The sequence below is a fragment of the Oncorhynchus mykiss genome, chromosome 18 (assembly GCF_013265735.2).
Source record: "Oncorhynchus mykiss isolate Arlee chromosome 18, USDA_OmykA_1.1, whole genome shotgun sequence".
Classification (NCBI taxonomy): domain Eukaryota; kingdom Metazoa; phylum Chordata; class Actinopteri; order Salmoniformes; family Salmonidae; genus Oncorhynchus; species Oncorhynchus mykiss.
Genome location: NC_048582.1, coordinates 65754620 through 65770813, shown reverse-complemented (window position 1 = coordinate 65770813; position 16194 = coordinate 65754620). Strand labels below are relative to the sequence as shown.

At 41.0% G+C, this 16194-nt stretch overlaps 1 protein-coding gene across 1 annotated transcript; it reads left to right on the top strand.

Annotated features, from left to right (window-relative positions):
- Positions 1–2825: 2825 nt before the first annotated feature.
- LOC110496706 (XK-related protein 8) lies at positions 2826–15693 on the top strand. Its single transcript, XM_021572743.2, has 3 exons — positions 2826–3299; positions 12085–12275; positions 14161–15693. Exons 1-3 carry the CDS (start codon positions 2980–2982, stop codon positions 14889–14891), a joined length of 1242 nt encoding a protein of 413 aa, XP_021428418.2. The 5' UTR covers positions 2826–2979; the 3' UTR covers positions 14892–15693.
- Positions 15694–16194: the final 501 nt, after the last annotated feature.

Sequence of the window (16194 nt, the reverse complement as noted above, 5' to 3'; positions counted from 1 at the left end):
TGACATCGTCAATACATGAGTATAATATAATCTCCTATGAGTAATGCTCACACGTATCTGTCTTCAAACAGGATGTAAGTGGAAGTGTACTAGATAGTATTGCATTGTTGTACTTTAACTTTTTATACCTGAGGACCCATAGTGATGTCAGTAACGTTATCTACCTGAGGACCCGTAGTGATGTCAGTAACGTTATCTACCTGAGGACCCGTAATGATGTCAGTAACGTTATCTACCTGAGGACCCATAGTGATGTCAGTAACTTTATCTACCTGAGGACCCGTAGTGATGTCAGTAACGTTATCTACCTGAGGACCCGTAGTGATGTCAGTAACGTTATCTACCTGAGGACCCGTAGTGATGTCAGTAACTTTATCTACCTGAGGACCCGTAGTGATGTCAGTAACGTTATCTACCTGAGGACCCGTAGTGATGTCAGTAACGTTATCTACCTGAGGACCCGTAGTGATGTCAGTAACGTTATCTACCTGAGGACCCGTAGTGATGTCAGTAACGTTATCTACCTGAGGACCCGTAGTGATGTCAGTAACGTTATCTACCTGAGGACCCGTAGTGATGTCAGTAACGTTATCTACCTGAGGACCCGTAGTGATGTCAGTAACGTTATCTACCTGAGGACCCGTAGTGATGTCAGTAACGTTATCTACCTGAGGACCCGTAGTGATGTCAGTAACGTTATCTACCTGAGGACCCGTAGTGATGTCAGTAACGTTATCTACCTGAGGACCCGTAGTGATGTCAGTAACGTTATCTACCTGAGGACCCGTAGTGATGTCAGTAACGTTATCTACCTGAGGACCCGTAGTGATGTCAGTAACGCTATCTACCTGAGGACCCGTAGTGATGTCAGTAACGTTATCTACCTGAGGACCCGTAGTGATGTCAGTAACGCTATCTACCTGAGGACCCGTAGTGATGTCAGTAACGTTATCTACCTGAGGACCCGTAGTGATGTCAGTAACGTTATCTACCTGAGGACCCATAGTGACTTCAGTAACTTTATCTACCTGAGGACCCATAGCGATCAAATTGTATTTGTCACACACAGTGAAATGCTTACTTTACAAGCCCTTAGCCAACAATGCAGTTTTAAGAAAAATACATATTTTTATTTGTTTAACACTTTTTTTGGTTACTACATGATTCCATATGTGTTATTTCATAGTTTTGATGTCTTCACTATTATTCTACAAAAATAAATAAAGAAAACACTTGAATGAGTAGGTATTCTTAAACATTTGACCGGTAGTGTGTGTTTAATATATACACAGGGCTGTGAAAAAGTATTTCCTTCCTTTATAATTTTCTCTAGTTTTGCATATTTGTGATTCGTACTGTTATCAGATCTTCAACCAAAACCTTTTATTTGAAAAAGGGAACCTGAATGAACAAATAACACAACAGTGACATACTTATTTCCTTTATTTCATAAACTAAGTTATGCAACACCCACAATGCCCCTGTGTGAAAAGTAATTGCCCCCTTACAAATCAGTAACTGGTTGTGCCACCTTTAGCTGCTTCAACTCAGTGACATTTATGGGTTTTCAAGCATGAACTGCTCTTTTCAAGTCCTGCCACAACATCTCAATTGGGATTAGGTCTGGATTTTGACTAGGCCATTACAAAACTTCAAATGTGTTGCTTTTTAACCATTTTCATGTAGACTTGATTGTGTGTTTTGGATCATTGTCTTGCTGTGTGACCCAGCTGCGCTTCAGCTTCCTCTCCCTGACTGATGACCTGACATTCTCCCGTAGAATTCTCTGATACAGAGCAGAAATTATGGTTCCTTCTATTGAGGCATGTTGTCCAAGTCCTGAGGCAGCAAAGCATCCCCAAACCATCACACTACCACCACCATGCTGACCCCAAACCATCACACTACCACCACCATGCTGACCCCAAACCATCACACTACCACCACCATGCTTGACCGTTGGTATAAGGTTCTTACTGTGGAATGCAGTGTTTGGTTTTAGCCAGGCATAATGGGTCCCATGTCACGCCAAAAAAGTTACTCTTTCGAATCCTCTGTCCATAGAACATTCTTCCAAGAGTCTTGATGATCATCCAGGTGCTTTTTGGAAAACTTGAGTCAACTTTTTGGATGACATTTGTCCCATTAAAGCCCAATTTGACTCCATTGCTTCCCAAAGTTGTATCACGTTGGCTGGATGTCCTTTGGATGGTGGACCATTCTTGATACACACGGGAAACTGTTGAGCGTGAAAAACCCAGCAGGGTTGTAGTTCTTGACACAAACCGGTGCGCCTGGAAACTACTACCCTACCCTGTTCAAAGGCACTTAAATCTGTTGTATTGTCTATTCACCCTCTGAACGGCACACATACACAATCCATGTCCACATTGTCTCAAGGCTTAAAAAAATATTCTTTAACCTGTCTCCTCCCCTTCATCTACACTGATTTAAGTGGATTTAACAAGTGACATCAATAAGGGACCACAGCTTTCACATGATTTCACCTGGTCAGTTTGTCATGGAAAGAGCAGGTGTTCTTAATGTTTTGTACACTCCGTTTAAAATGGTGTGTAGACATTGACAGTTTATGACTAGAAAAGGTGTGGACAGCAGTATAGAATCATATAGAATGAGCCATGACTAGAATACAGTATAATGTATACTATACATACAAAGTGTGTAAAACAGTATGTTACAATTATTTTACTATCTCATCATGTTGCCTACAACTTGAAATACTTTGTTATATGCAAAATGTCTCTTGTCCCTCCCCCAAAAGCATTTGGGAGGCGGGAGGAATGAAAACCGGCTGTACTTCTGTCGTTTGCTTACTTTCAGTTTCACAGTGCAAGGGTTCCTCCACAGTGAGGAGACGTCAAACGTAATGCATTCTTTCTCTCTCTCTCTCTCTCTCATTGGGTTGATAAGTGCTAGAGCCAACGCAACCGTGTGAATTTTCAGTTTTACACAGCCACCATGGAGGAGGACGCGGGACAATCTATCCCATTCAAGTACCCCGCCTCTGACTTCTTGTTGACTGTCGGAGGTATGTTGTTTTTTCTCCTGGATGTGGTACTAGACGTGTGGGCGGTGGTGACTTTCTATCAACAAGAGGCCTACGTGTTCATGGGACTGCTGATGTTTCTACTACTAGGCTCCTCAGCCCTGGTCCAGGCTTTCAGCTGGCTGTGGTACCACTATGACAAGGACAGCACTGAGACCAGGACAGAGAGCCTTGTGAAAAGCCTTCACTCACTCAAGATCCTTCATGTGTTCCAGATGGGAGTCTACCTCAGGTTCAGTTAAACTTTTGTTGACTTGGATTTGTTGAACTGGGAAAAGAAACAGTCACGGACTGTGTTGATATCCTAAGGAACTTGTATATCCAGTGTTGGAAAAGATACCCAATTGTCATACTTGAGTAAAAGTAAAGATACCTTCATAGAAAATGACACAAGTAAAAGTGAAAGTCACCCAGTAAAATACTACTTGAGTAAAAGTATTTGGTTTTTATAGATACTTAAGTATCAAAAGTAAATGTAATTGATAAAATATACTTAAATATCAAAAGTAAATGTAATTGATAAAATATACTTAAATATCAAAAGTATAAGAGCCATTCTGAATCGGTGTCTTTTCTGTCCCCAGGACATTACGTGCGTACATATTCATGAAAAGTGTCTGTATAATACATTATATTATCAAGAAAAGTGTCTTGCACTTTGTCCTAATTGCAATTTGAAGATACATCATGTAAAACCTTAATTAAAAACGACCTAGAACACTGAAAAAAATGGATTTTTAGCCTGTCCCCACTCTCTAACACTACACTTCACCATGAAATATAAGGATTAGAATCCTTCAGAAATCTTTTATTTTTATTTTTTTAAGGTATTATTGTGTGACTCTATTTCCAATTTAGACTCATCGGAAATTCATAATATGTTAGTTTAAATACACATTTTAGTTGTGTCCCCAGGATTTCAGTCAATCCTGTTACCCTGACCCCCCCCCCCCCCCCCCCCCCCCCCCCCCCCCCTCCCCCCTCTAAAAACGTGGGACATTCCACAAGTCACATGATCAAGTAGCATCATTTGGATGGAAGTAGCATAATTTGAGTCTCCTGAAGGCCAACTTCTTGCAAATTCTTTAAATAATAGTTCCTTTACAAGGTATTTCCATAGCTGGTAAAGAAATGATTATAAGCCAGCTGGCTGACGACACTACACTTTTTCTGAAAGACGCTAACCAAATTCCCATATCGATCAATGTGATACAATCCTTTTCCAAAGCGTCTGGTCTATATCTTAACATTAATAAATGTGAACTCATAGCTGTCAAAGATTGTGTGACACCTTCATATTATGGTATTCCAGTAAAAGAAGAACTTACATATTTAGGCATAACCATTACAAAGGATCAGAAGTCTAGAGGCTTACTAAATTTGAACCCTCTTATTAAAAAAACCCAGAAGAAACTAAATCAATGGCTACAGAGGGACCTATCTTTAAAAGGTAGAGTCCTAATAACCAAGGCTGAAGGTATCTCTAGACTAACATACGCTGCTATCTTTATATCTTGACAGTAAAATAAGTAAGGAGATAGGCCAGATGCTTTTCAACTTTCTTTGGAGAAACCGTATTAGGAAAACTGTTGTAATGAACACTTATGAGAATGGTGGACTGAATTTTCTGGACTTTAAATAATACTTTAAATAATACTTTTAAGGTCAATTGGATAAAACAATTCCTAAGAAGACCCACTTCTATCTGGAATTTTATTCCTCATCATGTCTTCTCTACTTTTGGTGGCCTTAACTTCATGTTGTTTTGCAATTATAAAATTGACAAAGTTCCAGTGAAACTTTCTGCTTTTCATCGGCAGGTTTTCTTGTCATGGTCCTTAATTTATAAAAACAATTTTTCTCCACGCAGATATTATATATGGAATAATCAGGATATATTGTATAAAAATACCTCTCTGTTTTTAGAATATTGGTTCCGAAATAATATCCTATTGGTGAGCCAACTGGTAAATACAGAGGGTTTTTTACTCAGTTATAAGGAATTCTCATCCCTTTACAAGGTCCCTGTAACACCTAAAGATTTTGTAATTGTTTTAGATGCCATTCCCTCAGGTGTTGCTCTGTTATTCAGGAACGTGTCAAGACCTGACCCTCAACAACAGAGCGATACGAACCTTGTTTCAGCAGGATGTTGTATACCTTATGTCATGCCTTATTGGAATGGATTTATTGATAATATCTGTTGGAAAAAAGTTTGGATATTGCCACACACATACCTACTTGTTAACAAAATTAAGGAAGTTTCCTTTAAAATTATTCATAAATATTATCCTGCCAACCACTATATGAAGAAGTTTAAGGAAAACATCAATTCAAATTGTACCTTTTGTAATGACCACCCAGTAACAGTGTTGCATCTTTTTGGGGGGATTGTATTCATGTAAGAGAACTGTGGCAAGACATCAGTAGATTTCTAACTGAACACATTTATGAAGATTTTAAACTATTGTGGAGAGATGTACTACTTGGATTCTTTACCTACGATAGAAATAAGCTGAAACATTTTTATGTCATTCATTTCATTGTTCTTTTGACCAAATTTCATATTCATAAATGTAAATTTACAATGAAAAAAACACATTTTCTTACCTTACAAAAACTGTATTGAACTGCATTTTAAGACAATTAAATACGCTACTAACAAAAAAGCTGTTTAGAATTACAAGTGTGTGTATGTACAGTGCCTTGCGAAAGTATTCGGCCCCCTTGAACTTTGCGACCTTTTGCCACATTTCAGGCTTCAAACATAAAGATATAAAACTGTATTTTTTTGTGAAGAATCAACAACAAGTGGGACACAATCATACAGTGGAACGACATTTATTGGATATTTCAAACTTTTTTAACAAATCAAAAACTGAAAAATTGGGCGTGCAAAATTATTCAGCCCCTTTACTTTCAGTGCAGCAAACTCTCTCCAGAAGTTCAGTGAGGATCTCTGAATGATCCAATGTTGACCTAAATGACTAATGATGATAAATACAATCCACCTGTGTAATCAAGTCTCCGTATAAATGCACCTGCACTGTGATAGTCTCAGAGGTCCGTTAAAAGTGCAGAGAGCATCATGAAGAACAAGGAACACACCAGGCAGGTCCGAGATACTGTTGTGAAGAAGTTTAAAGCCGGATTTGGATACAAAAAGATTTCCCAAGCTTTAAACATCCCAAGGAGCACTGTGCAAGCAATAATATTGAAATGGAAGGAGTATCAGACCACTGCAAATCTACCAAGACCTGGCCGTCCCTCTAAACTTTCAGCTCATACAAGGAGAAGACTGATCAGAGATGCAGCCAAGAGGCCCATGATCACTCTGGATGAACTGCAGAGATCTACAGCTGAGGTGGGAGACTCTGTCCATAGGACAACAATCAGTCGTATATTGCACAAATCTGGCCTTTATGGAAGAGTGGCAAGAAGAAAGCCATTTCTTAAAGATATCCATAAAAAGTGTTGTTTAAAGTTTGCCACAAGCCACCTGGGAGGCACACCAAACATGTGGAAGAAGGTGCTCTGGTCAGATGAAACCAAAATTGAACTTTTTGGCAACAATGCAAAACGTTATGTTTGGCATAAAAGCAACATAGCTGAACACACCATCCCCACTGTCAAACATGGTGGTGGCAGCATCATGGTTTGGGCCTGCTTTTCTTCAGCAGGGACAGGGAAGATGGTTAAAATTGATGGGAAGATGGATGGAGCCAAATACAGGACCATTCTGGAAGAAAACCTGATGGAGTCTGCAAAAGACCTGAGACTGGGACGGAGATTTGTCTTCCAACAAGACAATGATCCAAAACATAAAGCAAAATCTACAATGGAATGGTTCAAAAATAAACATATCCAGGTGTTAGAATGGCCAAGTCAAAGTCCAGACCTGAATCCAATCGAGAATCTGTGGAAAGAACTGAAAACTGCTGTTCACAAATGCTCTCCATCCAACCTCACTGAGCTCGAGCTGTTTTGCAAGGAGGAATGGGAAAAAATGTCAGTCTCTCGATGTGCAAAACTGATAGAGACATACCCCAAGCGACTTACAGCTGTAATCGCAGCAAAAGGTGGCGCTACAAAGTATTAACTTAAGGGGGCTGAATAATTTTGCACGCCCAATTTTTCAGTTTTTGATTTGTTAAAAAAGTTTGAAATATCCAATAAATGTCATTCCACTTCATGATTGTGTCCCACTTGTTGTTGATTCTTCACAAAAAAATAAAGTTTTATATCTTTATGTTTGAAGCCTGAAATGTGGCAAAAGGTCGCAAAGTTCAAAGGGGCCGAATACTTTCGCAAGGCACTGTATGTCCCTTAAGATCCTTGTGTAATGTGATATTGTACCCCCCAGCCCCGCCCTCTATCCCCCCTAGCCCAATTGTCCTTTGTATATTAGTTATATATACTTGTGTTCCCACATGTACTTCCTGTATTGATTCGTTAACAACAACAAAAAAGCATGGCTCCCGTTGATGACATCACAGCATTAACATAATTGTAGAAAATAAATACAATAAAATAATTCACTCTTGAAAGTAATGTAATACATCTTTAAAACAACCTTAATAATAAATTAAAATAAATATGAGGGATTTTTGGTGAAATACATAAAGTATATTTTACATACACCGATTAATTATAATACTATTCTCTTCATTTTAAGTTTTGCAGTTGGAATTACTAAAGGTGTTTTCAGTTTAACTTTTTGGACGACATGGGACCCACTATGCCTGGCTTGCATAACTTAGTTTATGAAATGAAGGAAATAAGTATGTCATTGTTGTGTTATTTGTTCATTCAGGTTCCCTTTTTCAAATAAAAGGTTTTGGTTGAAGATCTGATAACAGTACGAATCACAAATATGCAAAACTCGAGAAAATGACAGTACCAGTCAAGTTTGGACACACCTACTCATTCCAGGGTTTTTCTTTATTTGTACAATTGTCTACATTGTAGAATAATAGTGAAGACATCAAAACTATGAAATAACATATGGAATCATGTAGTAACCAAAAAGGTGTAAAACAAAATCTTCAAAGTAGCCACCCTTTGCCTTGATGACAGCTTTGCATACTCTTGGCATTCTCTCAACCAGCTTCATGAGGTAGTCACCTGGAATGCATTTCAATTAACAGGTGTGCCTTGTTAAAAGTTCATTTGTGGAATTTCTTTCCTTAATGCATTTGAGCCTTATTTGGTAAATCCCATGTCCATATTATGGCAAGAACAGATCAAATAAGCAAAGAAAAATGGCAGTCCATCATTACTTTAAGACCTGAAGGTCAGTCAATCTGGAACATTTCAAGAACTTTGAACATTTCTTTTAAGTGCAGTCGCAAAAACCATCAATCGCTATGATGAAACTGGCTCTCATTAGGACCGCCATAGGAAAGGAAGACCCAGAGTTACCTCTGCTGCAGAGGATAAGTTCATTAGAGTTACCAGCCTCAGAAATTGCAGCCCAAATAAATGCTTCATGGAGTTCAAGTAACAGACACATCTCAACATCAACTTTTCAGAGGAGACTGTGTGAATCAGGCCTCCATGGTTGAATTGCTGCTACGAAACCACTACTAAAGGACACCAATAATAAGAAGAGACTTGCTTGGGCCAAGAAACATGAGCAATGAACATTAGACCGGTGGAAATCTGTCCTTTGGTCTGATGAGTCCAAATGTGAGATTTTTGGTTCCAACCGCCGTGTCTTTGTGAGACACTGGTGACACTGTCTGTGATTTTATTTAGAATTAAAGGCATATTTAACCAGCATGGCTACCACATAATTCTGCAGCGATACAACATCCCATCTGGTTTGCACTTAGTGAGACTATCATTTGCTTTTCAACCGGATAATGTGTAAGGTCTATTTGACCAAGAAGGGGAGTGGTGGAATGCTGCATCAGATGACCTGGCCTCCACAATCACCTAACCTCAACCCAGTTGAGATCGTTTGGGATGAGTTGGACCGTAGCCAACAAGTGCTCAGCATATGTGGGAACTCCTTCAAGACTGTTGGAAAAGCATTCCTCATGACAATGGTTGAGAGAATGCCAAGTGTGCAAAGATGTCATCAAGGCAAAGGGTGGCTACTCTGAAGAATCTAAAATATATTTTGATTTGTTTAAAAAAAAATGTTGGTTACTACATGATTCCATATGCGTTACTTCACTACAATGTCTTCACTATTATTCTACAATGTAGAAAATAGTAAAAAATAAAGAAAAACCCTTGAATGAGTAGGTGCATCCAAACTTTTGACTGGTACTGTATGTGTACATTTATTTTGCCAAGCTGCACATGCAACGCGAGCGGTGTGATCAGAAGTAAAATAACAACCCAATGTTTATATCCCAGGACAAATTAGCTAGCAACAGCAAGCTAGATAGCTAATTTGCCATAAATGTTTAATGCTTTTTGACCTGTCCCCAAGTTAATATAGTTGGTTCAGAGTTCGTTTTGATATTTCATCCTGCGTGTTCTGATCATGTCAGGTGTGGGTGGACAAAATCAGCAAGCGCGCCTACAGATCCGGGTTGTGTCGCAGCCGGTCTCGACCGGGAGACCCATGAGGCGGCGCATTATTGGCCCAGCGTCGTCCTGGTTAGGGGAGGGTTTGGGATGGCCTTGTCCCATCTCGCTGTGGCGGGCCTGGCGCAATGCACGCTGACACGGTCGCCTGTTGGACGGTGTTTCTTCCGACGCATTGGTGCGGCTGTCTTCCGGGTTATGCGGTCAGTGTGTCAAGAAGCAGTGCAGCTTGGCAGGGTCGTGTTTTGGAGGACGCATGGCTCTCGAGCTTTGCCTCTCCTGAGTCCGTACGGGAGTTGCAGCGATGGGACAAGACTGTAACTACCAATTGGATATCACGAAAAAGGGCTAAAAAATAAATAATTTACAATTGAAGCATTTGTGTTTATTGAATCTGCTAGATCAGAGGCAGTAGGGATGACCAGGGATGGGAAAGGGGGATACCTAGTCAGTTGTCCAACTGAAATGTGTCTTCCGCATTTTACCCAACCCCTCTGAATCAGAGAGGTGCGGGGGGCTGCCTTAATCGACACCACGTCTTTCGGCGCCCGGGGAACTGCCTTGCTCAGGGGCAGAATGACCGATTTTTACCTTGTCAGCTCGGGGATTCGATCCAGCAACCTTCTGGTTACTGGCCCAACGCACTAACCACTAGATAAGTGTGTGAATTGGACCACTTTTCTGTCTTGCTAACAAGTAGTTTTTGGGTGTCAGGGAAAATGGATGGAGTAAAAAGTACATGATTTACTTTAGGAATGTAGTGGAGTGAAAGTTGTCAAAAATAGTGAAGTGCAGTACTTAAGTAGTACTTTAAAGTATTTTTACTTAAGTACTTTGCAACACTGGTTTTCACAATCCTTGTCAGCTTTAAGTCTGGCAAGCAAGGCTCCTTTAAGAAACTGTTTGCCTTTCTGCCGACTGCTCCCCTGATCGCGTCGCAGTCGAAATAAATATGTAAGCAAATACCATTTCAAACTGCCACACGTTTAAGAGGATACAGCAACATTGTCGTAGTGAGTAGTACATGAGTAGTACATTGTCGGAGTAGTAGAATCTTGGTGTAGAACATTGCAGTAGTGGAAAAAGTCCCCAGTTGTCATACTTGAGTAAAAGTAAAGATAACCTTAATAGAAAATGACTCAAGTAAAAGTCACCCAGTAAAATTTTACCTAAGTATATTTTAAACCAAATATTTTTACTCAAGTAACAAAAGTCAAAGTGTAAATAATTTCAAATTCCTTATATTAAGGTAACTTGACGGCACCATTTAAAATAATAATAATATATTTATACATTTTTTTAAATTGTTAAATTACGGATAGCCAGGGGCATTCTCCAAACACTCAGGCGTCATTTACAAACGAAGCATGTGTTGTTTAGTGAGTCCGCTAGATCAGAGAAAGTAGGGATGACCAGGGATGTTCTGCTGATTAGTGTGTGAACTGGACCATTTTCCTGTCCTGTTAAGCATTCAAAATGTAACGAGTACTTTTGGGTGTCAGGGAAAATGTGTGGAGTAATGTAATTACATTTAGTAATGTAGTGAAGTAAAAGTAGTCCAAAATATAATTAGTAAACTACAGATACCCCAAAAACCTACTTAAGTAGTACTTTTACTTAGGGACTTTACACCACGGGAACATTAGCAGGGTAGCCTAGTGGTTAGAGTGTAGAGGCGGCAGGGTAGCCTAGTGGTTAGAGTGTAGAGGAGGCAGGGTAGCCTAGTGGTTAGAGTGTAGAGGCGGCAGGGTAGCCTAGTGGTTAGAGTGTAGAGGCGGCAGGGTAGCCTAGTGGTTAGAGTGTAGAGGCGGCAGGGTAGCCTAGTGGTTAGAGTGTAGAGGCGGTAGGGTAGCCTAGTGGTTAGAGTGTAGAGGCGACAGGGTAGCCTAGTGGTTAGAGTGTAGAGGCGGCAGGGTAGCCTAGTGGTTAGAGTGTAGAGGCGGCAGGGTAGCCTAGTGGTTAGAGTGTAGAGGCGGCAGGGTAGCCTAGTGGTTAGAGTGTAGAGGCGGCAGGGCAGCCTAGTGGTTAGAGTGTAGAGGCGGCAGGGTAGCCTAGTGGTTAGAGTGGAGGGGCGGCAGGGTAGCCTAGTGGTTAGAGTGGAGGGGCGGCAGGGTAGCCTAGTGGTTAGAGTGTAGAGGCGGCAGGGTAGCCTAGTGGTTAGAGCGTTGGACTAGTAACCGGAAGGTTGCAAGTTCAAACCCCCGAGCTGACAAGGTACAAATCTGTCGTTCTGCCCCTGAACAGGCAGTTATCCCACTGTTCCTAGGCCGTCATTGAAAATAAGTATTTGTTCTTAACTGACTTGCCTGGTTAAATAAAGGTAAAAATAAAAATTGTCAGAGTAGCACGTTCTTGAAGTAGTATATTCTCTGAATGTTTCCCCTCACATCTCAAGGCAGAAACACCATTGTAACCAAACTCCTTTTTATAGAATAAAAATAAATAAATAATAACTATGTATGTGGCTGTCATTTTAGATATGCTGGTCTTGTGAGGATCTCGATATGTGGCTTCTGCTGTAGAAAGCGTTACATGGAGGGCAACGCCGTGTATCTGACCCATGACCTTAGCCTGCTGCGCCTCATCGAGACCTTCTCTGAGAGCGCGCCACAGCTTGTCCTCATGATTACCATCATCATCCAGAGGGGAGAGGTGGAGCCCATTACAAGTACGTAAAAGCAAACACAGAATTACTTAGAACGCAAAGACCTTGAGGGACAGTTGAAGTTGGAAATTTACATACACTTATGTTGGAGTCATTAAAACTCGTTTTTCAACCACTCCACAAATTTCTTGTTAACAAACTATAGTTTTGGCAAGTCGGTTAGGACATCTACCTTGTGCATGACACAAGTAATTTTTCCAACCATTGTTTACAGACAGATTATTTAGCTTATAATTCACTGTATCACAATTCTAGTGGGTCAGAAGTTTACATACACTATGTTGACTGTGTCTTTAAACAGCTTGGAAAACTCCAGAAAATTATGTCATGGCTTTAGAAGCTTCTGATAGGCTAATTGACATAATTTGAGTCAATTGGGGGTGTACCTGTGGATGTATTTCAAGGCCTACCTTCAAATTCAGTGCCTCTTTGCTTGACATCATGTGAAAATCAAAAGAAATCAGCCAAGACCTCCACAAGTCTGGTTCATCCTTGGGAGCAATTTCTAAACGCCTGAAGGTACCACGTTCATCTGTACAAACAATAGTACGCAAGTATAAACACCATGGGACCATGCAGTCGTCATACTGCTCAGGAACGAGACGCGTTCTGTCTCTTAGAGATGAACGTACTTTGGTGCAAAAAGTGCAAATCAATCCCAGAACAACAGCAAAGGACCTTGTGAAGATGCTGGAGGAAACAGGTACAAAAGTATCTATATCCACAGTAAAACGAGTCCTATATCGACATAACCTGAAAGGCTGCTCAGCAAGGAAGAAGCCACTGCTCCAAAACCACCATAAAAAAGCCAGACTACAGTTTGCAACTGCACATGGGGACAAATATCATACTTTTTGGAGAAATGTCCTCTGGTCTGATGAAACAAAAATAGAACTGTTTGGCCATAATGACCATCGTTATGTTTGGAGGAAAAAGGGGAGGCTTGCAAGCCGAAGAACACCATCCCAACCGTGAAGCATAGGGGTGGTAGCATCATGTTGTGGGGGTGCTTTGCTGCAGGAGGGACTGGTGCATTTCACAAAATAGATGGCATCATGAGGAATTAACATTTTGTGGATATATTGAAGCAACATCTCAAGACAACAGTCAGGACGTTAGAGCTTAGTCGCAAATGGGTCTTCCAAATGGACAATGACCCCAAGCATATTTCCAAAGTTGTGGCAAAATGGCTTAGGGACAATAAAGTCAAGGTATTGGAGTGGCCATCACAAAGCCCTCACCTCAATCCCATAGAAAATGTGTGGGCAGAACTGAAAAAGCTTGTGCGAGCAAAGAGGCCTTACAAACCTGACTCAGTTACACCAGCTCCGTCAGGAGGAATGGGCCAAAATTCACCCAACTTATTGTGGGAAGCTTGTGGAAGGCTACCCAAAACGTTTGACCCAAGTTAAACAATTTAAAGACACTCAGTATTTGGTAGCATTGCATGTTAACTTCTGACCCACTTGGGAATGTGATGAAAGAAATTAAAGCTGAAATAAATCACTCTCTACTATTATTCTGACATTTCACATTCTTAAAATAAAGTGGTGCTCTTAACTGACATGACAGGGAATTTTTACTAGGATTAAATGTCAGGAATTGTGAAACGGAGTTTAAATGTATTTGGCTATGGTGTATGTATGTAAACTTCTGACTTCAACTGGATATCTGGATATAAATTATATAGCTTGTAACTATGCCCCAGAATTTTCAATGGTCTTGCCCTACTCATAATTTAAGAGGTGACTGACTCCAGACCTGATGATACATTTTTATAATTCCTTTCATTGACAGATAACTTGATTGTCTGTTATTTAACATGCCGAGTTCATTGACAGTTTTACCTGATATAATATCCTGAATTTGTTTTTTTTCTCTCCCTCAGTCTTGAAGGCACTTGGTTCAGTGTCTGCCATCGCCGTCAGCGTGACCATGTATCACCGCTCCCTGCGTTCCTTCCTCCCAGACAAGGCCAAGCAGGGCTGGGGCTCCTCAGTGGTCTACTTCCTGTGGAACCTGCTCCTGATTGGTCCACGTGTGGCAGCAGTCGCCCTCTTTGCTTCGGTCTTCCCCTGCTTCATCGCTGCCCACTTCCTGTCTTCCTGGATGGTTCTATTTTTTGTCGCCTGGCAACTGAAGACAAACTTCATGGACAGCGGCGGCGGAGAATGGCTCTACCGGGCCACCGTAGGTCTCATCTGGTACTTTAGCTGGTTCAGCATAGTGGAGGGGCACACCAGGCAGCGGAGCACCATCTACCACACCTGGATAGGAGTGGATATTGGGATGCTTTGTGGTTTTTGGGTGTGGCAGATGATGAAGAACCCTCCAAATCTTGAACTGCCACTAGATCCCTATGTCATCTTTGTCATTATGATCTCACTCTACATAGCTGGACTCTGTCTCAAGGTGACATACTACAAGTTCTGTCACCCAAAGATTACAAAGCAGGAAGAAGTTGAGTGTCATCTCGAGCTGATGTCGGAGTCTGTGGTGGTCCCCCCAAATGGGGAAGATGTGGTTGACTTTAGGTTTATGGGTCATACAGAGCGTCCAGAACCGTCCGTCAGGGTCAATAAAAGGATGAGGAATTTAGCTGGTAATTTTTACTCTTAATCCAGATTATCAGATGGCTCCTACGCATTGAGAAGACTGTATGGGCTTGTTCAACATTGCAGCCGATAACCCAGCCAGGCAACTGCCAACGGACTGATCTACAAATGACCTTGGCTCATAAATAACTACTCATTATTTGTTGATCAGTCACAATTTAAACACACAATGAGTGAAAGGTCTGTCTGTTTTCAAATCCATCCTTGTACTTGATTGATGAATTCATGTCAGTAATTAGTAGGGAACTCCCCTCACCTGGTTGTCTAGGTCTTCAGGGAAAGGGAAAAACCAAAAACCCACACTCAGCTCTCCGTGGAATGAGTTTTACACCCCTGCCCTACTTAAACGAACCAGCTCTACAGCTTGAAACACTGAGAAATGTTGACGCTTTCATTAAAATGACTGGAATGATTTGTTCTATGAAGACGAGGATGGCGATATGAGACAGTCCTGTTTGGCACAGTGCATTTCTAAATATGAAGGTAAACAGTGCATTTCTAAATATGAAAGTAAACATTATAGTAATGTTTATCATGGTCATGAACTTGTCTCATTAATGTGACCTTGTGAGTACAGCTAATCAGGGTTACTTATTGACAGTGGTGGAACAAAATAATAAATTGACATACTTTAGACTTTAATAAACGTAAAGATACTTTTACTTTAGTAATTTTCACCCAGTAAAATACTACTTCAGTAACTCTAGAAGTATTTGGTTTGAAATATACCTAAGTATCCAAAGAAAATGGAATTGCTAAAATATAGTTAAGTCAAAAGTAGTTCATTATTAAGCAAACCAAACAATGTTTTGTATTTATTTATTTATTTATTTATAGATAGCCAATGGCACACCAACATTGTTTAGCGAGTCCGTCAAATCAGGTAGTAGGGGTGACCAGGGATGTTCTCTGTTTAGCGAGTCCGCCAGATCAGGTAGTAGGGGTGACCAGGGATGTTCTCTGTTTAGCGAGTCCGCCAGATCAGGTAGTAGGGGTGACCAGGGATGTTCTCTGTTTAGTGAGTCCGCCAGATCAGGTAGTAGGGGTGACCAGGGATGTTCTCTGTTTAGCGAGTCCGCCAGATCAGGTAGTAGGGGTGACCAGGGATGTTCTCTGTTTAGTGAGTCCGCCAGATCAGGTAGTAGGGGTGACCAGGGATGTTCTCTGTTTAGCGAGTCCGCCAGATCAGGTAGTAGGGGTGACCAGGGATGTTCTCTGTTTAGCGAGTCCGCCAGATCAGGTAGTAGGGGTGACCAGGGATGTTCTCTGTTTAGTGAGTCCGCCAGATCAGGTAGTAGGGGTGACCA